The 22855-nt window shown below is 46.7% G+C and overlaps 1 protein-coding gene across 5 annotated transcripts in view; it reads right to left on the bottom strand.

Annotated features, from left to right (window-relative positions):
• Marf1 (meiosis regulator and mRNA stability factor 1) overlaps window positions 1-22006 on the bottom strand; it is a 35871-nt gene extending 13865 nt beyond the window's left edge. For 2 of the 5 annotated variants that reach the window (XM_042698205.1, XM_042698209.1), the window contains exons 1-17: window positions 21922-22006; window positions 17833-18034; window positions 16723-17388; window positions 15890-16061; window positions 13875-14101; window positions 12477-12594; window positions 11553-11725; window positions 8415-8843; window positions 8114-8247; window positions 7906-8022; window positions 7232-7421; window positions 6486-6664; window positions 5301-5381; window positions 2568-2804; window positions 2330-2449; window positions 1550-1725; window positions 144-364 (exon numbers count right to left, since the gene is read on the bottom strand). In XM_042698205.1, coding sequence (XP_042554139.1) covers window positions 144-364; window positions 1550-1725; window positions 2330-2449; window positions 2568-2804; window positions 5301-5381; window positions 6486-6664; window positions 7232-7421; window positions 7906-8022; window positions 8114-8247; window positions 8415-8843; window positions 11553-11725; window positions 12477-12594; window positions 13875-14101; window positions 15890-16061; window positions 16723-17388; window positions 17833-17976 — 3384 coding nt within the window. In that variant the 5' untranslated portion in view covers window positions 17977-18034; window positions 21922-22006. Of the gene's footprint in view, window positions 1-143; window positions 365-1549; window positions 1726-2329; window positions 2450-2567; window positions 2805-5300; window positions 5382-6485; window positions 6665-7231; window positions 7422-7905; window positions 8023-8113; window positions 8248-8414; window positions 8844-11552; window positions 11726-12476; window positions 12595-13874; window positions 14102-15889; window positions 16062-16722; window positions 17389-17832; window positions 18035-19019; window positions 19042-21921 lie in introns of those variants that run through there. The other 3 variants (XM_042698208.1, XM_042698210.1, XM_042698206.1) reach the window with 2 other exon arrangements.
• Window positions 22007-22855: the final 849 nt, after the last annotated feature.

Below are 22855 nucleotides of genomic sequence, written 5' to 3'. Positions count from 1 at the left end.
TGAAAAAAGCGTTTATGGGATGTGTAGCTCAGAGCTGATTTCTTAGGAATCAGGTTAGTACTGGGCTTGTTTCTTTCACAGAGGCAGCCAAAGTCAGGGAGGAACGTCCATCTTTACACAAAGAACCCATTGGCCTTGATTACCTGCAGCACGTGAGGCACTGCTTCTAACAACTCGATCAGCTTGGAGTAGCCATAGTCTGAAACGCGGCACTGCTTTGCAAAATGGTGGTGGTAAGAGGGGATGAAATTACTGATGGGTATGACACAAGATGGCTGGTTCTTCAGTAAGTCAATGACTTCTCTACTGAACTGGATCAGCTGTGGGTTCCCTACAGGACTTTTAGATCGCAGGAGCCAAGGGTCTAGGGAGAGAAAGAACATGCATCAATGTGAAGTAGGGTTCCATCAGCTCAAAGGAAGGCCATGAAGCTGTTTCAAGTTTAAATTCAACCACGAGCACTTCACAGCGCAGACTCTATCCTCAGATACCAGAGAACCACATCGTTTACTGCCAAGCCACTTCCATGAAATTCCCCAAGGCAAGGTGTGAGCATAAAGCATAGTTCATCCCAGAATGATTTACAGCGGAAGTGACGATTACACAAGGATTTCTTAGTTTCGATACTATTGCCAAGATCCACGTGAGCTCAGGCATAGAGAAGAGACTTCCCACAGAGCCAAAATATAAATGGGTCATCAGGAAAGTAAGTTGTAAGAACACAATTAACCATAATTAACCCACAGTGGAGCTGAAAAATGTTACCCAGAAAACTATGGAAAGCAATGTCATAGTAATCCCAACACTAGGGAGGCAGAGGCAGAAGGGACCATGAGTTTAACACCAGCCTGGACTACACAGTGACAAATACCTTGTCTCAAATGAACAAAACAAAAACAATCAGCTCAGCACCAGTAGCTCGCATCTCTAATCCAATGGCTCTACCATTTGAGCCACACAGTTCCACCTCCAGCTTTTTTCTTAGTTTATTGGAGATAAAGTCAGCAGGCTGGCTTTGAACTGTGACCTTAGATCTCAGCCTCCTGAGTAGCTAGGCTTATAGCTGTGAGCTACCAGTGCCTGGCTCTGAGATTATTTTTAAAAGTAAATCAGGGGCTGGGAAGGTGGCTCAGTGGTAGAGCGCTTGCCTTGCATGCATGAGGCCCTGGGTTCGATTCCTCAGTACCACATAAGCAGAAAAAAAAAAAGCCAGAAGTGGTGCTATGGCTCAAGCGGTAGCGTGTTAGCCTTGAGCTGAAGAGCTGAGGGACAGCGCCCAGGCCCAGAGTTCAGGCCCCACGACTGGCGGACCCAAAAATAAAATAAAATAATAAATAATAAATAAAGTAAATCAAACAAAAGCCTCACAAAACAAGGTAGCTAAAGAGATGGACAACTGAAACTTGGATTTTAAGTGCTTTGCATAATTTATACTGATTTGGTTCTGCCAAACCCTCTACAGTTTGAAGAGTTTTTGAAGATGAGAGAAGACAGCAGGGTTATTTTCACACTTGGCAAATGCACTGCCATTTTAAACGGTGCCACCTACCGGCATTGGGGGGTGGGGGCTTGTTGTGAATCCACTTGACCACCTTGGTGCCGTTCTGGGCAGTGGTGATGTTCACACCTGGAATGCAGGTAATGAAGTGCTCTAAGGGGACGCCCCCGTGGCTCGCCCGCACTACTTCCAGGTCTCCAAACTCTGCAGCATAGCACTCTGCAAAGCTAAAGAGGGCAAATGGTTAAGGTTTGGTGGAAAAGCAAAGTACATGCCACATGGTACTTGTTATCAGAACCCTTAAGAAGTAACCTCAGCTGAAATGGGGTCTGGGTTTGGAGGGGGAGGCTGTGGCACTGGCCTTGGTGCCAGGATTCCTGGGCACTGCTCTAAACAGAGGAGCTTAAGTAATGGGGACAGGGCTCCAGGTCAGTTTCTCTCCCACTTTTGCCTTTTGGGGTGGTAAGGGCAACATGCCTTACTACTGTGGCCAGAGAGTAAGTAAATGTACATTTGGAGAGTTCTTTTCTCTTGTGGCCAGAGAGTAAGTAAATGTACATTTGGAGAGTAGCTGAGCTGAGCAATCAGTCTGTGCAGATTTCTATTATGGCATGCGTAATGCTTCCCTTTCTCATGGAGAAGACATCACTGTACTGGTGTTCAGTGGAGACATCTAGCACACAGGCAAGTGCCCTTGTTGAACACCAAGTGGCCGGATCCCATTCCAGAGGGGCTCGGGCTGCAGGGAGGGTAATGTGAGGACCAGTGTCCCCCTGGCTGCCCCCTGGCCCAGCGTACCAGAGTAGATGACTTCCTGACAACAGCACTCACCTTAACAAAGGCACAGTGCCCTCATGGGTCTGCAGAAGACTATGAACTTGGGGTGCAAATGTTTTCAAAGACAGAATCACAAAAGGAATCTTGTAGGAGTCTGGATCGAATTCATGTTCACTGAAGAAGAGAGAACAGAGCAGCCACTGATATTGCCTGGGGTTTCCATGTTCACAGGTAATGAACAGATGTCACACAGCCTATGAAAGGAGCACTTCGGGAGGAAATAGGGCCATACCTGAAGTCCTTATTCGAACAGTGCCGTCTGCAGACAGGCTCATGATACTCCAACTCCTCAAATATAATTGGGCTGCAGTTTGTGGAGGAGCCATCATGAGACTGGGAAGACCCCAGGGGGCTCTGGCGGGCCTGACTGCTGGGCAAGAGACACACCAGCCGCCCACTTCCCTGTTCACGGACTGCAACTGTGTCTGTTAACTTATACAAATCTGACACATTCAACTTGTGTCCAAACCTACAAACAAAAGGGGGGAAGGAGGAAGATAAACTTAGGATGTTTTTCTTTGGTTGCACAGAAATACCTGTTTTGTTGAAATAAAAGGCATGCCTTTCCTCTCTTAAAAAGTAAAAGGAGCTGGGCGCCGGTGGCTCAGGCCTGTAATCCTAGCTACTCAGAAGGCTGAGATCTGAGGATTGAGGTTAAAAGCCAGCCCAGGCAGGAAAGTCTGTGAGACTCTTATCTCCAATTAATCACCAGAAAACCAGACATGGAGGTGTGGCTCAAAGTGGAAGAGCAATAGCCTTTATCAAAAAGAGCTCAGGGACAGCACACAGGCCCTGAGTTTAAGCCCCATGACCACCAACAACAAAAGCGTAAAATGAAGTTGGGCATGATGGCTCAGTGGGCATGGTGGCTCACATCCAGGAGGCAGAGAATTAGAGAATAGAGGTCCTAAGCCAGCCCTGAGAACAAAATTAGCAAGACTTCATCTCAATCAATAAACTGGAGCTGGTGGCATAAGCCTATGACCCAAGATATGCAGAAAGCCCATAGGTAGGAGGATCACTCTCTTGAGGCTGGCCCTGAGCAAAAACATGAGACTCAACTTGAAAAGTAACGAAAGTTAAACAAAGGGCTGGGGGCGTGGCTCAAGTGATAAGTGTTCAGCTAAACAAACATGAGGCCCTGAGTTCAAACTCAAGCACTGCAAAGGAAAAAATAAAAATAAAACTGGACTATCCAGTGGATAGTAATATCCACAAATTCACATGCTGCAGGGTGGGCGATGCTTGGTGCTCCCTGGTGGTGCTGCACCGCTGTCTAACTGGCATAAGAGCCACAGCGTTTGGCAGTCTCCCCTATATCTGCCAGTCTGTCCAGTTCCTCACCTGAGTTTCTGAGATGTACACTACCTGCTGTGAACTGCTGTCAATGCAGCACCCCCCACCCCCAAAAGCCTGTGTACTCGATTCCCAAGCCCCGTGGTCTAGTCTCAGAACACAAGTTTCAGCTGTGCAGCAGCTCTCATCTATTCTGCTGCTGCAAGACCACAGCCTTCTTGACTGCTCACCAAGCCCCAGATTTGAATCTGTCGTGTCTGAAGCTGCAAGGCCTAAAGGCCCAGGCTCTGGAGGATGACTTGAGTTCCACCTCAGTGGCAAACAAACCACACCCGGTTTCCTTGGCCCCTCCCCTCCCCACAGGCCTGACACACTCTGCTACTCTCAGTTCCGGCACCATCCCCTTCAGGCAAGTTGCTGTTTTATGTACCTTGGATTTTTCTCCCAAGGGGTCTGTCAATGGGCAGCTACCCAAAGGCCCTGAGAACTTTTGGGATTTGTCTAAAATCCAAATCCGGCATTCATTTCTCATATTCAGGTTTCAGTTCCTACTTCTTGTGGACTGTCCCACTGTCTTCCAGCCATGAGCGGCAAACCTCGACCTGCACCCTCCCGCCGCTGACCACCAGTCCCACAGCTCTGGTCATCCACTGCAGTTCCACTGCGCTTGGAAGTGGGGTGGCACCTCCTTCTTTCTCTTCCTACAGCACCTGCTCAGAGCGGGGTCGGGAGTAGCACTCCACTCTTGTCTCCTTCCCTCTCGGCTCGGGTCACCTCAGTCACTCCTGCTGCTAGGAAAGTCTTTGTGATGGACAGTTCTCATCTCCACAACTCTATCCACCACTCAGAGAAAAGTGGTCCCACTCTTTTTTTTTTTTTTTTTTGTGGTCCCACTCTTAATTTTCCTTCCTATCCATCCTCAGAGCATCTTCTCCTCCCTGCTCCTCCTTTTCAGTGGCTCTTTTCTTTGACTTACAGAAAAACATGTCTTCCCTTTCCTTCCAGTAAGCTCCTTGGAGATAAGGGCCAAGCCCACCCAGCTCTGCATTTCTATCATTCCATGACCTCTGCCAGCTGTCTACCACCTGTGAAGTGTCACAGACCTGTGAGCCTAAGGTATACTGTATGATATACAGAAACATCTAAGTGAAACCTCCTTGTACAACTTGTGTGCACACATGTGTGGAAACAAACAAAAACCCAGTGCCGGGCACTGGTGGCTCATGCTTGTAATCCTAGCTACTCAAGAAGCTAAGATTTGAGCACTGTGGTTACTGTGGTTCAAAGTCAACCCCAGGCAGGAAAGTCCATGAGCCAAGAGTCCACAAGACTTATATTTCCAAGTAACCATCAAAAAGCCAGAAGTGAAGCCATGGCTCAGGTGGTAGAGTGCTAGCCTTGAACACAAAGGCTCAAGGACAGTGCCTAGGTCCCAAGTTCAAGCCCCAGGACTGGCTCCAAAAGAAAGAAAGAAAGAAAGACAGAAAGAAAGAAAGACAGAAATAAAGAAAGAAAGAAAGAAAGAAAAGAAAGAAAGAAAGAAAGAAAGAAAGAAAGAAAGAAAGAAAGAAAGAAAGAAAGAAAGAAAGAGTAATGATAACAACCATTTCTTCCACATCTCATGCATGGAAATGGGCCGCTGGACATGGGAACAACCAACCTCACTTACTTCTTTTCATAGAGATCCGTGAATTTAAAAAGTGGCAAACAGCAGGCAGGAGCATCCTGAAGGATGGATATTGTTTCTGCACTGTAAGAGAACATTTAATTAGAGACAGACCGTTTCCTTTACAGTATGAAAATTTAACACGGCACATCGCAAATTCTGCTACATGAGAATTTATTCTCTAGAAACATTTTAAAAAAGGGCTTTGGGGACAAGCCAATGAAAGATGTCACACTCAAGGACTCCTATCAGACACAATCATAGGACTTCCATGCCTGAGCAGCAGGAAGCTATGGGCTCCTACAGAAAAATACATCTCCTGCCATCACTTGCTTTATAGGGCAGATGTAAGGGGTTGGAAATCTCATATACATAATCAGCCACATAACTGAATACAGTACAATTTCAACGAAGGTTTTTGAGTGGCTTTTTTTAAAGATACCAAAAAAAAAAAAATGCAATGGGAAAAATATACACAAAGCAAATAAAACCAGCTCTTAAGTGCTATTAGCTCGTAGCCACAGGGATAAGGATGATTTTCCCATTTATGTTTCTCAATTTTTCAATATTGAGGTTTATTTTTATCCTAATGGAAAGAAACACTCAGAATTTAAAATCTTTGTGAAGTACGAAGTTAGAGGAAAGTTGCTTGATTATTCAGGAACGAGTCCTGTTTTACTAGCTCTGAGATGGAGAGAGCCAAAGAAATATCAAACCTGGTAAGGGTTGTAAGGCTCACTGGTAATGAGTAAGACTGAAGGGGCTGGGTATCTGCTCGACACTAAGGACTGATCTCAATCGGAGCCCTTGGAAGCTTGATAGATCTAGTCTTTAGAGACAAATCCGCCTTCTGCTACTTGAAGACAATTGGAGTTTCCAAGCTTGTAATCTGTTGTGGTGGCATTGTACTATGTCTAGAACCTGTCCTGGATATTTGGCATGCTACTTTACTCCCAGAGCCTGTCTCTTCAAGCTGTGTGTCTGCCTTTGATTAATGACTCACACAAAGGTCCAGTGGCTTATCTCTAGTGCTGCCAACTGAACAGGCCCTGCTTCAGATGCCATCACCACAGAGGGCTGGTAACATAGGACAGAATCTACTTTTTAATTTCCCAAACTGTTTGTGGGTCAAATGTTAGCTCCTGAAAGAAATGACTTGGGTTTTTGTGGGGTTTTTTTTGTTTTTACCTCAGTAAAGATAGTGATTTATTAGCAGCTCCCGTGGCAAGTGAGACCAGGATCTTCTTGCTTCCTATCTTATACCTGTGGAGGCTATTCACTGCACAGATTGCTTCTTGCAAATTTTCCATCTGGACAATGGCCTTGAGCTGATAATCAGTATGGGGGCTGAGTTCCACACTCTTCACCTACAACAGGGCAAAGGAGAACACGATGACATCGTGAAACTGAACCGCTAAGGATCATGTTCAGAGTTTGTGGGAAGATACTTGTCTGACTCTCTGCCAACCAGATCCCAGGTGACAGGGCTGAGATGACCTTCAGAGGCATGGTCCTGCCTGCTCTACCTGCACACTTTACAGTAGCTCTCTGAGGTAGACTCAGAGGCCACATCATGAGAGGAGTCTCTGGGTCTTCTCCAGACCTACAAAACTCCAAGTTTGTGAGAGAGGTGCATCTGCTAGCAAACTACAACTAGGAATGTGGACATACAAATTAGAATAGAAACGAAATTAGTCAGCATCCTTTTCAATTATTTTTTCTGTATTCCTCCTCCCCCTCCACCACCAAAAAAACCAAAGTGTCATTTAAGTTGCTAAGAACAGCTCACTGGCAGCTTTCTTGCTCTGAGGGCTATGGCTTATGAGCTGGACATGGCCCAGTGCCATGTACATCCTGGCTGTGGTCACCTCCTTCAAATGCATTTCTCTAGTCTGCCAAAGGATAAAAGAAGCAAGAGCAAGAGTGGAAGGTACCTTGCCATGCCTAGAAAATGCCTCCTGGATGAGCTGCTGGAGCTCCTTCCGGGACAGCCTGTAGTCTATGTTGCTGACCTGGATGTCAGCACCGTTTGCAAATGGGTCCAGGCAGTCGGCTCCGCTGCTGGAATTGGCAACATTGAAAGCAAGCGGAGAGGCTCTGTTTAAAAGGTTTGGAGACATACTCCTGCCAAAAACACACACAATGGTTTCATTATCAGGCTTTGTTTGAAAGCTGTATATAGAAATGTCTTTCCATCTTGATAATCTACTAATTGAGATGTACTGTCTAAAGTCTGTTGACTCCTTACTAATGACCAACAGATGATTTAATAGGAAATGCTTTCACTGGATTGAAGTTAAAGAGAGAAATTAAAGAGCTTGATGAATTAACTTTCTACTTTGGGCATTGTTCCACGTGAGGGTGACGATGTCCTCTGACCTCTGTTTACCAAGGTTCAGAGTGGAGGAGAAATGAGTGGTGAGAAGCACTGTCCTTCAACGTAGCTCTGGAAATCTGAGGAAGGGGAATGGCGAGCAGGGATTTACGTTGTTCCCTGCCAATTATTCGGAAACAAGAATGCTGTTTCTCAAGCCTATCTCTTGAGTAACCACTCTCGGGTCAGGAGGCTGAAGAGCAAGACCGAGAAGTAAGAAGAGGAGAGACTTGCCTTGACACAATCAGCTTGCTGAAGGCAGATGGGTAGCTCACTTGAAAGACCATCTGGTCTTTCTCTTTCTTCTCTACAGGAGAACTGCTAACACTCCGGGCACTAAGGCTCTCTTTCCTAACGTGAGGGAAAAGAGAAGAGGGCTCATGTGTGCGATTACCTGAAAGCCACAGCTGTCATACACAGGAAGGTAATGTGTGGTACGTACTTGTGGCTGCCTCTGTGAGGAGGTTCTGTCGTTCCTGGGGTTTTCGCAGTGGGTTGGGGCATGACGGCCAGCCTCCCGGCGGGCTGGTGCTCACTGTTCCGGTGGCCCGCCTTGGTCTCTGTGCGGCACAGCTCCTGAGATGACACAAGGAAAATGGGTTGAACATGCAAGGAACAGGATATTGCAGTTGGCCCAGACTGAAGTGCAAACAGGACATACCAAATGCCAGCAGGCACTCGAGACACGGAATCCGAACCCAAACCTGCTGTCAGTCTCACAAGGTGAGAGGTCTCCGAATTACCTGTAAACTTTTCACATGGGCGTTTTTTGTAGCAGATCCAGAGTGTGCCTGCGACCCTTTCCCAGGCGTGGTTTTGGCACTGGAAGGTTGTTCACTTGCTTCTTTGACGAGGCACAGTTTTTGATTCTTAAGCTTTTTGGGAGACTTCACTTTATCAGCAACTGTGTTCGAACTCTTTGCTTCACAGAGTTCTCTATGTTTTGGGGTAAATGACACAATGATCCGATTGCCAAAGACATCTTCATTTTCCATGCGCTTCTGCGCACGCTCGGCGCTGTCTTGGTTTATGAAGCGGAGAATGGCGCTGCAGCCTGTGATGCTCAGCACTTTCCCACCACAATTGTCAGACAGGCGCCGGAGCCTGTTGCTGATGCTCTTACCATCCTTGTTTGCCGGGAGGTTATACACGTACAGCAGAGTGTGGCACTGCTAACGCAGAGGAAACAGTGTCACCCGAAGGCCCACTAATGATGAATCAGAAGGCTAACTTCAGGCAACTCTTAGGTAGGCAAATGTGAAAAATAGACATTTGCCAGCTTGGACATAAAAGTTCTCAAGACACCATGTAAACCAATGACTGGGCACAGAGGCATGCACCTATCATGTCCAGTGACACAGGGATGATGGGAAGATGACAGCCCAAAGCAACTGAGCATAAAGCAAGACCCTACCTAGAAAACAATAGTGCAAAAAAGGGTGGAAGGTTCAAGTGGTAGAGCACCTGCCTAGCAAGTTTGAGGCCCTGAGTTTAATCCTGAGTACCACACATACACACAAAAACAGATACTTGACTGTACAACTCAATGCCATCTACCTAGAAGACAACATAGATGCTGCCAACAAAATTCTGACTCCCACCATCACACCTTAAAACTTATCCTCCAAACCATTAGCCTGGAAACTCAGATGATACGGTCAAATTGCTGGAGATAGTGAAAACTGGGTAGAAACAAAATGGCCAATAACATGAATTATGAGAAACATGAATTATGACTGAATTATGAGAAAGACTAGCTACAAAAGTATGTTAACACTCTGCTTGCTTTTTAAATGTAGTGCTTACATCAATATGTATAAAACATATATGCACACACTAACAAAAATAAATCCAAGCTACATGAATTAAGTTTAAAAAAGAGAACATGGTTGGGTACCAGTGGCCTGTGCCTATAATTCTAGACATTTAAGAGGCTGAGACCCAGAGGATCATGATTTGAGGCCAGTCTAGGCAGAAAAGTCTCCATTTCCAATATAATAATAAAAAAAAAAAAAATAGGCCCTGGTTCAAGTAGTAGACCACTAACCTAGTAAGCAGCCTGAGCAAGCTTGAAGCCCTGAGTTCAAACACTGGAGGGAGAGGGGAGGAAGCCTGGTGCCAGTGATTGACATTTGTAATCCTAGCTACTCAGGAAGTTGAGATCTAAGAATTGTGCTTCAAAGCCAGTGTGGGCAGAGAAAGCCAAGAGACTGTTACCTCCAATTGACCACCTCAAAAAGCCAAAATGTAGCTGTGATTCAAGTGGTAGAGCACCAGCTTGAGCAGAAAAGTCAAATGAAAGCCTACAACTCTGAGTTCAAGCCCCAGTATTTGCACGCGTGCGCACACACATACACATACACACACACACACACACACACACACAGGATGTGGAGATAAAAATGATCAAAATATATTATGTATGTCACTGTCGTAAAGCTTAGTATGTACAGTGTAATAGAGATCCCTAAGAAAAATCCACAGAACATTACACAGGTGACATGACTTTTTAACTGCCCATCTGAGATCTCAAGGACATTACCACAATGTTAACAATGGGCTGGGCAGGGCAGGGCAGGGCAGGGCAGGGCAGTTTTCCCTTTCCACATCCCCACATCCTGCTTTTTGCTGTTCTCGCAAAGAACACATTACTTTTTTTAATCAGAGGCTTTCCCTTTTTTGTGAGGGGTGCTGACCAAATCTCACTGCTGCTGTCACACCTGGGACTCAAGACCCACACAGAGCCAATGGAGGTACAATTGTTTACAGTGACAGACTGAAGGCCATAAAAGAAGAAAATGTATTTTTACTTATGACTAGTGAATAAGAATAGCAAGACCAAAAAGTAAGGACTTGCAAAGTGGGAAAGCTTACACCACAATTGATTTAATGGCCTCCAAAGCTAGGAAAGAGTATGAAACACAAGTGAGCAGAAGGAAATGCAGTTAAAAGCCTCGACTACAACTAGTGGGTGTGGACAAGGGTGAGTTAGGGAGAGGCTCAGGGGACCTGCAGGGCCCAAGATCCTCAATGAGAACTGGCTACGGCTTGTGCTTTCTATTGGGCCACATTCCAGACCTCTAGGCGCCAACAGAGTAGCAGGGAGAGCCTGAATTAGAAGGCTCTCCTGTGCTGCCCTTCTCAATGTTTTCCCAATGAAATCATTTCTAAGATGCACCTGTAACTCAGTGGTCAGACTGCAGTTAACCTGCAGGACTGCCCACTCTCCTGGATCATCCACACAACAGCTCCTCTTGCACAGGAGTATGGCTAACTCAAGCGTTATGCGTGTACTCCAAAAGTAAGCCCAGCTCAGCACTGCCTCAACATGCTTTTCCCACCCAAGCCTAAGAGAATGCTGTTCCTCCAGGAGGTGTTCTGTCCCTCTGGGCCCTGGCTTGAACAGGCTGCAGATGCAGCCATAACAACAGCCTCACTGCTCCTATGCATGACAAGGCTGTCCATGAAATCCAGTCTCGGAGGCCTATAGGGCTTATGGACCCAATAAGTTAAGAGTGTATCATTATAATTTACTTGATACTCAACATAAGGATGTGTGAACTTTCATCATGTTCTCTACCTGTAACACTTGAGAACAAAGACAACAATTCTTCACCCAGTGAGATAAACCACTGCCGGCTCTGGAGACAGGGCAGGTGATGAGCCAATGCTCTGAGATTATTTGAGAACCGAAAAGGGCCAGTCCACACATCTCCATTCTGTAGATGTGTACAAGCAGAAGTAAGGGTTCCCAAGCCTCCTATCAGAAACCAACCAGCATCGGACAAGGAACAGGCTTCATCCCCTTGGTTAATGGCTGTCCCTCAGCCTTGAGACTCTTATCTCTAGAAACAGGCAGAGGATAGTGAGAATCTACTTACTGGCATCTTTAGTGGCAACCGGGGAGGCAAGTCAGAAATGAACTCTTCAAATCTGATCAGCTCGTTAGCATGGTGCAGCAGTGCTTCCGAGGCCTGGTTCTTATGCACCAAAATGATGTGGAAACCATGCCTGTGTCTCAGGTCACTGAGCTCCAGTGCGAAGTTGACATCAGCTGGAAGACACAGCCCACCCCCCGTTCCCCACATTAGAAACACCCAACCAAGACACACAACCACAGTGAAGCCTGCTGAGAGGGAAGAAAGGAAGGGTCAGGGGGGACTCAAAGGTGCTTCCCTCTCCTCTGGTACAGGAGCGCACTTCCCGGCAGCATTCATGTGGTAGATGTGACAGCACATGCCTAGACAGAAGTCACTAATTCCATAGGAATTAGTATTAGCATTAGAGGAAAATAACAAGCTGGAGAAACTCAAGTCTGGAAAGTGCTCATCTCGCTTTTTTTTGTTGTTGTTGTTAGTAATACTCAGCCCAGGGAAATAAAGCATCCAATTCTCTTTCATAAACTTGGCCTGGCAAGAGTTCACATGTTGGGGCTGGGAAGGTGGCTCAGTGGTAGATAGACTGCCTAACATGCATGAAAGCCTTGGGTTTGATTCCTCAGTACTACGTACAAAGAACAAGCCAGAAGTGGTGCTGTGGCTCAAGTGATAGATCGCTAGCCTTAAGCAAAAGAAGCTCAGGGCTAGTGCTCAGGTCCTGAGTTCAAGCCCCAGGACTGGCCAAAAAAGAGATCACATGCCCAAGAAAAAATACAAAAATTCTCAAAGACTCCATTTTCCTTTTTGTAAACAATTCTCAATCATAACCACCAGCATGTCCTGTGCATTTCAGCCTCTAGGGAGTATATCTTGCCTTTACAATCATTCCCACAGTGAGTAGTGGAAATCAGATATCGGCACACTTACTGGACACAAGAACCACAGTGGCAGGAGCAGTGTGAGTATTTGCAAACCTTCGGAGACTCTGCCGGAGTTTATCATCAGCAGCATTCTTCGCAGTAGCATTGATGTGAGCAACGGTCACCTGCATTCATTTATGGTAAGAGCTAGAATTAGAACATCACTGAACACTCTGGCCACAGATGGGTGGATAATTATATCTGCTTGTCTGTTTGAGATGGGGTCTTGCTATGTTCAAGGCCCTCCTGCCTCAGTCTCCTGAGTGCTGGGATTACCAATACACCTGGCACCTACCAGGTAAGTCTAGAGAAAAGAAACTCTTCTATTATTGTTGGAATAAACAATTACAGCTGGATCTTAGTAATTTCAAAACTGATTTTACAGATGAATTACGTGGACCCATTACTGTGCCTGTTCTCGCCTCTAATTTGCTTTTCAGAAAATAGGCAGGGAAAAGGAAGTTTCAAGTCACTGAATTTCCCTAACACTTTTGCCCACAATTTGGAGATGGTGGGAGCAATTGTATGATTAAGGTACAGTGTGGGTTGTACTCTATGTCATTTCTCTATGCTATCCATTTGTGGCTCTTGAGATCTGGAGGGGGGAGGAAAGAGTAAACCTATGAGGCAGCCAAACGCATTCATTCCGATAAAATAACCAGGCTCATACACATTTCCAAAGCAAAGACAGGCTTATTTTGAGAGATGCTTCAGCCACATGTAATATACCACAGGATTTTGGGATGTCAACGTGATTCCTTATTTAAGAGTTACGTTCTAGCTGGGCATTGGTGGCTCACGCCTGTAATCCTAGATACTCAGGAGGCTGAGATCTGGGGATTGTGGTTTGAAGCCAGTCCAGCCAGGAAAGTCCATGACACTCTTATCTCCAATGAATTTCAAAAAGGTCAGAAGTGGAGCTTTGGTTCAAGTGGTGAAGCACTATCTTGAGCAAAAAAAGCTGAAGGATAGCACCCAGACCCTGAGTTCAAGCCCTAGGATTGGCACACATACAATAAAAGAGTCAAATTCTAGTTCCAGTTTCATAGCACAAATGTGAGGGTCTGGAAACCTGGGTTTAAATTCTGTCTCTTTTGTTTACTGCCACGTGATCTTAAATTAGCCAGTTCCCTTCCCAAACCTTTAGATTCATAGACAACACACAGGTAAAGGGGACTTAGATTCACAGAACAGCCATGTAAATTACCAGAAGCAACACACAGGTAACTCTTATACCAACAGAACAAAAAAATAGGAAGCATTACTGGAAGATCAAACAAAAGTCAATGCTTTCTAGCACTTTCAGAATAATCTTCTAATTTATTTGAAATTAAGCACAATTGCAGGCTCATTATGCTGTATCATAGCAGATTAAAAATTAAAAAGAAAAAAACCAATTTCTTACCTGGCAATTATTCAGCTCTTGAATAACTTCTTTGTTTTCTTTGCTGATGTCACACACACAGATGAATTCTGCTTCTCTGTGCCCTTTAAAAAACTTTTCACGGATTCTCTGGACAACAGTAGTAGCTGATCGGCCAGAGGGAACGGAGCAGTTCTCAATATCCCAAAACACTCCAATGGGGGGTAAGTTTTCTAGCACTTGCCCAGTTATTCCAACTTCGGGTGAACCTTAAGAAAAGTTAAAAGACTTCAAGTTACATGGAATGAAACTTTAAAACACAGTAATGAAACATTAAAACACAGTAACAGGAAATTACCTATCCTCCTCAGCGAGGGAAAAACCAAATCCCGAAGGAAGAGGAAATGAAGGACAGGGGCCTCCTGGCCAACCTAACAAGCAACCCAACCCTGAGATTATCCTGTAGCCCTCAGAAATCTGTCTCCAAGCATGAACAGGCTCATGCTGGCCAACACCACATAACCAGCTGGCTGCTGCGGCTCCCCGGGCCTGATTTCAGTCCTCAGCCCACACCTGTCTACCTGCTGGGCCTGGAAGACCCTGAGAAGACCCAGGTGGGAAAGCTGCTGCTACTGACCTTAAATTACTCGTGATACCGCATTAACATCTGATCTTACACTGTAAAAACGTCCTCAGACTTTCAGGTTTTCAAACACTGTTTGTGATTGCCCACTACTTAGTTGTTCTAAATTTCTAGACATTTAGGAATCTCAGTTGACCTTCAATCTCCTCCAGCACTCGGTTTCTCATAATATGCTCCCCATTTGACTATAGCTTCTCACTTCAGACAGCTACAGAACCCCCACAAAGGGCAAATGACTTACTGATCTATAATAAAAGAAGTTTCTTTCTGTCTCTTTTCTCTTTGGGTGGTACTGGGTTTTGAACTCGAAAGGTTTGGCTCTTGCTAGGCAGGCACTCTACCACTTGAATCATGTTTCCACTCTTTTTTTTTGGGTCCAGTCGTAGGGCCTGAACTCTGGGTCTGGGCACTGTCTCTCAGCTCACAGCGCCACTTACGGCTTTTTTCTTTTTGCTTATGTGGTGCTGAGGAATCAAACCCAGGGCCTCATGCATGCAAGGCAAGCGCTCTACCACTGAGCCACCTTCCCAGCCCTCACTCATGTTTTTTGACTGGTTATTTTAGAGATGGAATCTTGTGGACTTCTCTTGCCAGGCCTGGCTTTGAACCATTATCTTTCAGATCTTAGGTTATTAAATAGTTAGGATTACAGGTATGAGTCATGCCTATTAATGTGCCGTTTTTGATTATTGAGATTTTTTTTTTTTTGCCCAGGTTGGCCTCAATAATGATCCTATTTATACTTCCCATCATAGCTAAGATGAAAAGGAATATACTATATCTGGCTTTTTCTGTCGAGACAGGAGTTTCACCAACTGTTTTGCCCAGGTTGGCAGGGAACTGTGATCCTCCCAATCTCAGCCTCCATTATACGTGGCAACAATAGGCACATACCACTCCTTCCAATTAATGGTTGAGATGGGGGTCTTGTAAACTTTTTTACCTGGCTGGCCTTAAAATGTGATCTTCCTGATCTCCGCCTCCTGAATAGCTAGGATTACAGGTGAGTTACTGGTATTCTACAAGTGGAAAGTGAGACTCATACACTTTTGAGTACACAAATCACTTTAAAACCATAAGTAAGCCAGGGGCTGGTGACTCAAGAGTTGAAATCCTCAGGAGGCTGAGATCTGAGGATCAAGATGCGAAGCCAGGCCTGGGCAAGAAAGTCTGTGAGACTCTTATCTCCAAGAAACCAACAGAAGGCTATAAGTAGAACTGTGGCTCCAGTGGTAGAGTACCATCCTGAAGCAAAAAAGCTAAGCAAAAGAAAGAGGTCATGAGTTCAAGCCCCACTACTGGCACAAAACAAAACAAAACACCCAGGATTATTTCAAAGGTAATTCAGTGCAATATTAGCATCGGACACTGAACATCGGACACTCAATCACATTTCATGGCATACGTCATTTACCAAATTTTGAAGCAGCTTTGCCTAGGTTGGCTGCCAACAACAACGTGGTCTCCTTCCCTGTTCCCTGGGTTCCACAGCCATTACACAGAGGTATAGCAAGGGGTGCTGCTTGAGTATTTGGAGGTGGTATATTCGGCCAGACTTTAGCATCAATTATACTATTTCTTGCCGGCTGTTTAAAAAAAATTTTTTAGGAGGCAGATATATCACTTTAGAAGCAAAAGTTACAAACAATAGCTGAAAATGCATTCCCACTCGCTAATTAATCTTTTTCAAGACTATTAGCTCCCAATGTATTACCTCATGTCAGGAAGAGACTTGAAATGCCTGGGCCCCAGATTCACAAGCTCAGTGTGGATCTGCTCCAGTGGACACCCTTCCCCCATGTTATGTTGGGGCAGTGACATCCCTGGGGGCCAAGTGTGACTGAGGCCACGCTGCAGGTTCCCCATGCTATCACAGAAAGGCAGCGAGGCATTACCTACATTCCACAGTCGGGCCCAGCAATTATGGATGAAACAGCATGGAGGCTTTGCGGGATGGGGTTTCACAGGCTGGAAGTGGATTTCTTAGAGCCAGAAGCTCTAAAATCATAAACTATGCCAGTAATTATTCTGCAACTTGCTTTCAAACAGTCTCTCAATGTACCTTTGTCTTCTTTAAGGGCCAGCAGCCAATAGGCTGGGGGGGCGCGGGGGGTGGAGAGGGCAGACGTGTACATAAAGTAGCGTCAGCCCTGGGCACCATCAAGACTTTACAAGATAAATCCACTCAGAGAGCCACTCCTCAAACCTCAGGTCCCACAAGACATGAAAAAAGGAAAAGCTACAAACCTTGCTGAGACAGTCTTCGCAGTAAAGTGAGCCCTTTAAACACACGGGAGGAACCACGTTCAGGTGCAAAGAGCTGGTGCCCAGGTGGGGTGTCAACTCGGGTTGTGGGAGGGGCTCCTCCAGGAGCCCTGGAGCCCCGCCGGGGAAATCAGAGCAGGGGAAGTAGGCAGCGGAGGTGCAGCCCTGGAGCGCCGGACATGGGTACAGCTTGTGCACGGCACCGTGACAGGGCTGGAAGTGAAGCTTCCCACAACAGGACAGGTGCTTGCAGGACGACAGATTACTCTCCAGACACATGCCGGAAAAGTCACTCCCGATGCCTGCCAAGGTGTTCCTGGCTGAGGCATTCTGGAGTGAAGACGCAGACTGGAAAGCAAACCCTGACCCAACCTGACACGTGATTGTCCTGGTGCTGTGAGAGTCTAAGAGTGCGCCTGCATGAGTCAAGCTACCACCACCACCACGGCACATTGGCGAAGTGGACGGCTCATTGGGGCAGTGAGCACAGCAGCTTACTTGGGGGACGGTTGAAAGCTGTATTTTCCGTTGCTGGAGAGGATGAGTATCAGAACTTGGAACTGCTGGGAAAAGTTTTGAGCCGGCATGAAGGGGAGATGGGACATCCTTTAATTCCACAGCAGCTTTCTTGTTCTCCATGGACTCTTTCTGAGAAGATTGGAACACAAGTCAAATCTGTGAGAACTAGTGCCCAGCTCCACCACCACCACAAAAACCCCCCAAAACCCTAAGCATGAAGGCAGACATATTTCATATTTCAATACTCAAGAGAAATGTTCAACAACAATGGACTATCAATGAGATCTTGTCCATCAATCTTTCCTAATTTGGTACTTCAATAAGAAAACCAATTGTCCTCCCCTCAAATGTAACACTGACTACTCAAAGCACAGCACTGTTACTCAGAGTGGAAGACTGGAGGTAAAACAATGTTCCCCTTGGACCAGGAGCTCTCATCTGCTACAGGGGCCAACACAAACATGACAGACAGGGAAACATGGCACAGAGTCAATGGAGAAAGGTCATGTCCCAGGCCAAATGGACCTCTCCTCCATTTGCAGTGGAGTGTGCCATCCCCTTGCACATAATTACCGTTTGGGGACTAAGTGGCAATGTCTGCTCAGGACGGGAAAAGCAATTAGAGAATTTCCAAAACCATGGCTTAGCATCATTGTCTGGTTGAAGCCATCCAAGTGCTCTACTGCAGGGGCCCTCGGTTTCCCTTCCTTCCATCATACAGCCCCACGGAGCGCTTCAACATTCTTCCATCTTCCTTTCCTTTCATTCTTCCACCCTGTCAACAGAGTCAGATGCCCATGTTATTTTCTTGCATAAGAACAAATTGTACAATATATTGAAACATAAAACTACAACTATAGGTACAGTGCAGTGGCTCCCAACAAGTCAAATCTTACTCAGGAGGCTGTTTACCTGAGGATTGGGGTTCAAAGCCAGCCCAGGTAGCAAAGTCTGTGAAACTCTTGTCCCTAACTACCAAAAAGCCAAAAATGGTGCTGTGGCTCAAAATAGAGCACTAGACTTGAGCAAGGACAGCACCTGGCACTGAGTTCAAGCCACAAAGGCACAAAAGGAAGAAAAAAAAAAAAAAGATGAAGAAGGGATGCCAGAATATATTACAGGCTGCTAAATCGGGTAAATTTGGTTCTGTTTATACTTAAAAGCTATATCAATTTGGTTTTTTAAAGTCTATATTCTGCTATTTCTCGTGTTCCATAGCTCTTAAGAATGACCTGGATGACTCCCCCCACCCCACACCTTTTTTTTTTTAAATAAATATACCACTGTGCTCGGAAGAGGAGCCAACTGTTGGATACTGCAAACCCAAGAACTCTCTTCACTTGGCTAGAGCCAACCTCCTCCAGCTCCAAGCAGTCTGCTTCTACGGTTTTTCTTAATTCCTCTCAGCTATGTCTCCCTAAAGGTCTGCTGAGGAGAAGCAGGAAGCTAACATCTTATCTTGGTACAAGAATCCCAAGATCAGGCTCTCGCTGTGTGTCTAGTAGTGAAAGGGCCAAAGTAAATGTCAGCTATGGACTTTGAACTCTTATTCTGCCAGAGAGCAAGCCAAACAATCTCTTAGTTTATTTATAATGAAAGTCCACCCTGAAGGAAATCCTACAATACAGATGTACTCTATTTACTCCAGCATTAACAGCACTCCTACAAGTCTTAAACAGTGCAATCAAACCAATCCGCACTCATGAGGAGGAGGCAGCTGGCCCGCAGTGAGGAGACATAAACCACCACCCAGTTCTTACCGAGAGCGGCCATTCCTAGGAGAGTAATTCAACAGACATTTCACCTGGACATACAGAAAATAATTACTTTGAGCTAGATCTTCTGATGAGAGGCTCTTTCCAGGGGCTGGGGATGTAGCTTAGTGGTTGAATGCTTGCCTAGCATACACAAGGCCCTGGGCTTAATTGCCAGCACCACCAAAACACCTCTTTCCAATAGACTTCACATCTACACGTCAGAGGGAGGGCAGACAGTTACACAAGCCATCCATCTAGGCTATAACTAAGGTTTAGAGAACTGATTTCACCAAACAGGAAGCCAGCTCACTGCCTGTATTTAAACAATGAGTTGTAAACTAAGGATGTATCTTGTTTTTTTAATTCCTGAAGAAAAATTACACACAAAGCTCAAATTTCAGTGTCTATAACTCTTTTTTTCTTCTTGTGCTGGTACTAGAACCTGAACTTAAAGCCTAGGTGCTATCTATCCCTTAGCTTTTTCACTCAAAACTGGTATGCGATTAACTGAGCCACAGCTCCACCTCCAGCATGAACTGGAGCCTCATGGAGTTTCCTGCCAGGGCTGGTTTCAAGCTTCAATCCTTAGATCTCAGCCTTCTAAGTAGTTAGAAATACAGGCATGAGCACAACACTCACTCACTTAAATACTGTCTACAGATGCTTTTGAACTGCAATGGCAGAGTTAAGTCTTTGCAACAGAGATGTGGCCATAAAGCCTAAAATATTTACTATTTGACCTACTAGTCAGAGCTTTTAAAGTTCTATTTCCACCATGAAAGTATAGCTCAGTAGCACTTAGCAGGTGCAAAACCTGAGTTCAAAGCACACACACACACACACACACACACACACACACACACACACACACACAAAGTTTCTAGTTCCTAGAACTAATTTTTCTCAACCTATCTTATAGCACTATAAAGGGGGGAAAAAGTGATTTAAGGGCAGGCTATTTTCACTATTGTATCTCCTGCTCAGTGCAAAGCCTGCTAGACAGATACCAGGATAAAGCAGACCATTTGCCTACTACATGGTGGGGACTCTTTTAATTCTGAGACAGAGACAAAGTAGCCTGCTACCAGATACGATGAGATTTGCTTTCACTATTTAATCAGGCCAGATGTCCCCCAACAAAGCTCCTCAGGAAATCAGAAGAACTTGTGTCACCAAAGACACAATTTCACCAGGCTTTTTCAAACCTCTTCAAAGCTAGATCCTGAAAGTGAGGAAACAGAGTATAATAATTTACAAAATGTATCTTTTTATTTAGGCTTTTTCATTTCCCCATCCAGAAAAACTAGATTGTGGTAAGGTGCCAATGGCTCATGCCTATAATCCCAGCTACTCATGAGGGTAAGATTTAAGGATGGCAGTTTGAAGCCAGCCCAGGCAGTAAAGTCTGTAAGACTCTTTATCTCTAATTAGCTGCCAAAAAATAACAAAATTTTTAAAAAGCCAAAAGTAGAGCTGTGGCTCAATTGGTAACGCACTAGTGCTGAGTACAAAAGTTCAGGAACAATGCCTAGGCCCTGAGTTCAATCCCCAGGACTGAAAGAAAACAAAACCAAAACTAACTTGCTGGCTACCATGTAGCTGGCCTGTGCTGAGCACAGGAATGCACAAATGAAAAAAGGGGCAATGAGTTCCATTTCTATCATTTTTCCCCTCAACATTTGTATGTGGCAGATAGGAGAAATGAGTTACTTTACAAACAGAAATTTGATATCACACAATTACTGTTGAAAGGACACACAGGTTTATCCATCTCTTTGCTCCATACCATGGTCTCAATATAATAAAAAATAAAAACTTGTTAGTGGCCAGCACCATGAATATTTCCCAACTATTCCCAGGAACAGAGAATGCAACAAAGATGGCCAACTTGGGTTCTGTTTGAGTGGGTGTACCCCTTCTACCACTATCTCTTGTCTTCAGCAATTTAGATACTGGCTGAGATCTCCAGCTATGACATCATACTGTCTGCATGTCTGTCCCTTTCTACCTGGGCAGTTTTGGGAACTCTCTGAACCTGAGATTTCATCTCTTCTGGGTCTCATAATACTAGTTAACTGCCCATTAGATTATATCTAGTAGTTCACATAAAACACTTAGCAAATAGCCTTGCCATTAACCACTCAATCTTATCCTGGCCTCTTTCCCCCGCCCCCCTCCTTTGGCTTGTTACTTTATTTCTCTCTCCTTTAAAAAAATATAAATTCCACGACAGCAGAAAATAAGGCAACATAGTTGCAAGTACCCAGCAAAGTGCTTGGCAGATATCTGTAAATAATACTTGACATGAATGAATTGCTCAGTAAATGTCAAGAGATGGTGACTAGCTGGAAAGATACAGAAGTAGCTAGAAAGCTAAACACCGGGCAGAAAGGTGCCCGGCAAAATGGGGGGGGGGGGGAATCTCCAGGCGGATGGCGAGCCCGTGAGTTACAGGAAGGGGCTTGGGGTCACCCTTGTGTGTGTGGGGGGGGGGTGTCGGGTGCAAATCTTCCAAGTGAGTTTGCACTTTGACACCCGCCCCTATCTTCCCCCCAACTTTGCACAACCCTCCAGGCAGGTTCCTCTTCACACCTGGAGGCCCTGACAGGGAGCGGGGGAAACAGGTGCGTGCGGAGTACCCCCCCCTCCCCAAAGGGGAAAAGCACCACCGAGACGGCGGGGTACAGTCCTGAGGGGGACACGGGCCGCGCGGGGCCTCGCCGGGCGAGTGCCAGACCTTCCTCCGACCCCCACACCTCCCGTCACCCCGCCAGCGGCAAGCATGGGAAGGGGGGGGGCCGGACCTCCGCTCCCCCCCCCACTTCACACCACACACCGCCCCCCCCGGGGCTCCCAGAGCGGCGGGCCCACCGAAGTCAAGTCCCGCAGCTGACAGGAAACTCACCTGGGCCACGGGCTCCACCGGCGCTCACATTCCAACCCCGCCACCTTCCCCCCGCCCCCCCCCAGGCCCTTTGTTTTGATTCCCGACTCCGCCGCTCCCGCCGCCGCCGCCAAGCGCGCCCTCCACTTCCGCTTCCGCACCGCGCCCGCCCCTGTCGCAAAACCGACGCTCTTCTCTCCGGCTCGCCCCGCCCCTCTCTCCCTCGGCCCCGCCTCCTCCCTCCGCCGCGGCCTCCCCCCGCGCGGGGCATGCTGGGAGCCGCGGGGGGGGCGGGGCCTCGCGGCCCTGCAGCCTCGTCAGGCTCAGTCCCCTCCCGATAAACCCCTAAATAGCGGCTTTCCTGGGGGGTCAGCCGGGCTTAGTCGGCAGGGACCCCCAGTTTAAAGAGGTCTGCTCCCCCGCGGAGTCGAGTGGAGCGCCGCAGCGGAGGATTAGGGAGCTTGTGAGGCGGAACCGAAGGAAAAGCGGCGGGACGGCGTTCGCTCGGCCGGGCGGCGCCTCGGGCCGGCCGGGGCCGGCGACGCGGGGCCGGGGCCGCGCCGACGCCCGACGGCTTCGCCCTCGCCCGCTCCGGCCTCCTGCGGTCACGTGATCGCCCCGCCGGGCGCACAGCCACCGAGTCCTTTCATCTGCTGCAGCCTAGTGGCGGGTGGAGAAAAACGAGATCAAACACGGCCTGTGGGCTAAAAGTTCTCCTGGAGGCTTGAACTCAGGACCCTGAGCTTCCTTCCCTCTCCCTCCACTTCTGGGCTTTTTTTTTTTTTTAGTGGGGGGGGGGGTTCGGAGGGGGGTGAGCTGGCTTTGAACCTGGAATCCTCAGATCTCAAGCTTCTGAGTAGCTAGGGTTTCAGGCCTGAGCCCGGCTCCCCGTCCCCGTAAGTGTTGGCCTGGTCCTTCCTGATTGCCCCAACAAGGTTGGTTGGCCCAGCTGGCG

This window comes from Dipodomys spectabilis, unplaced genomic scaffold (assembly GCF_019054845.1).
Source record: "Dipodomys spectabilis isolate Male_0828 unplaced genomic scaffold, ASM1905484v1 ptg000231l, whole genome shotgun sequence".
In the NCBI taxonomy this organism is placed as follows: Eukaryota; Metazoa; Chordata; class Mammalia; order Rodentia; family Heteromyidae; genus Dipodomys; species Dipodomys spectabilis.
The sequence above is the reverse complement of the archived record's forward strand: the minus strand, read 5'-3'. Positions and strand labels throughout refer to the sequence as shown.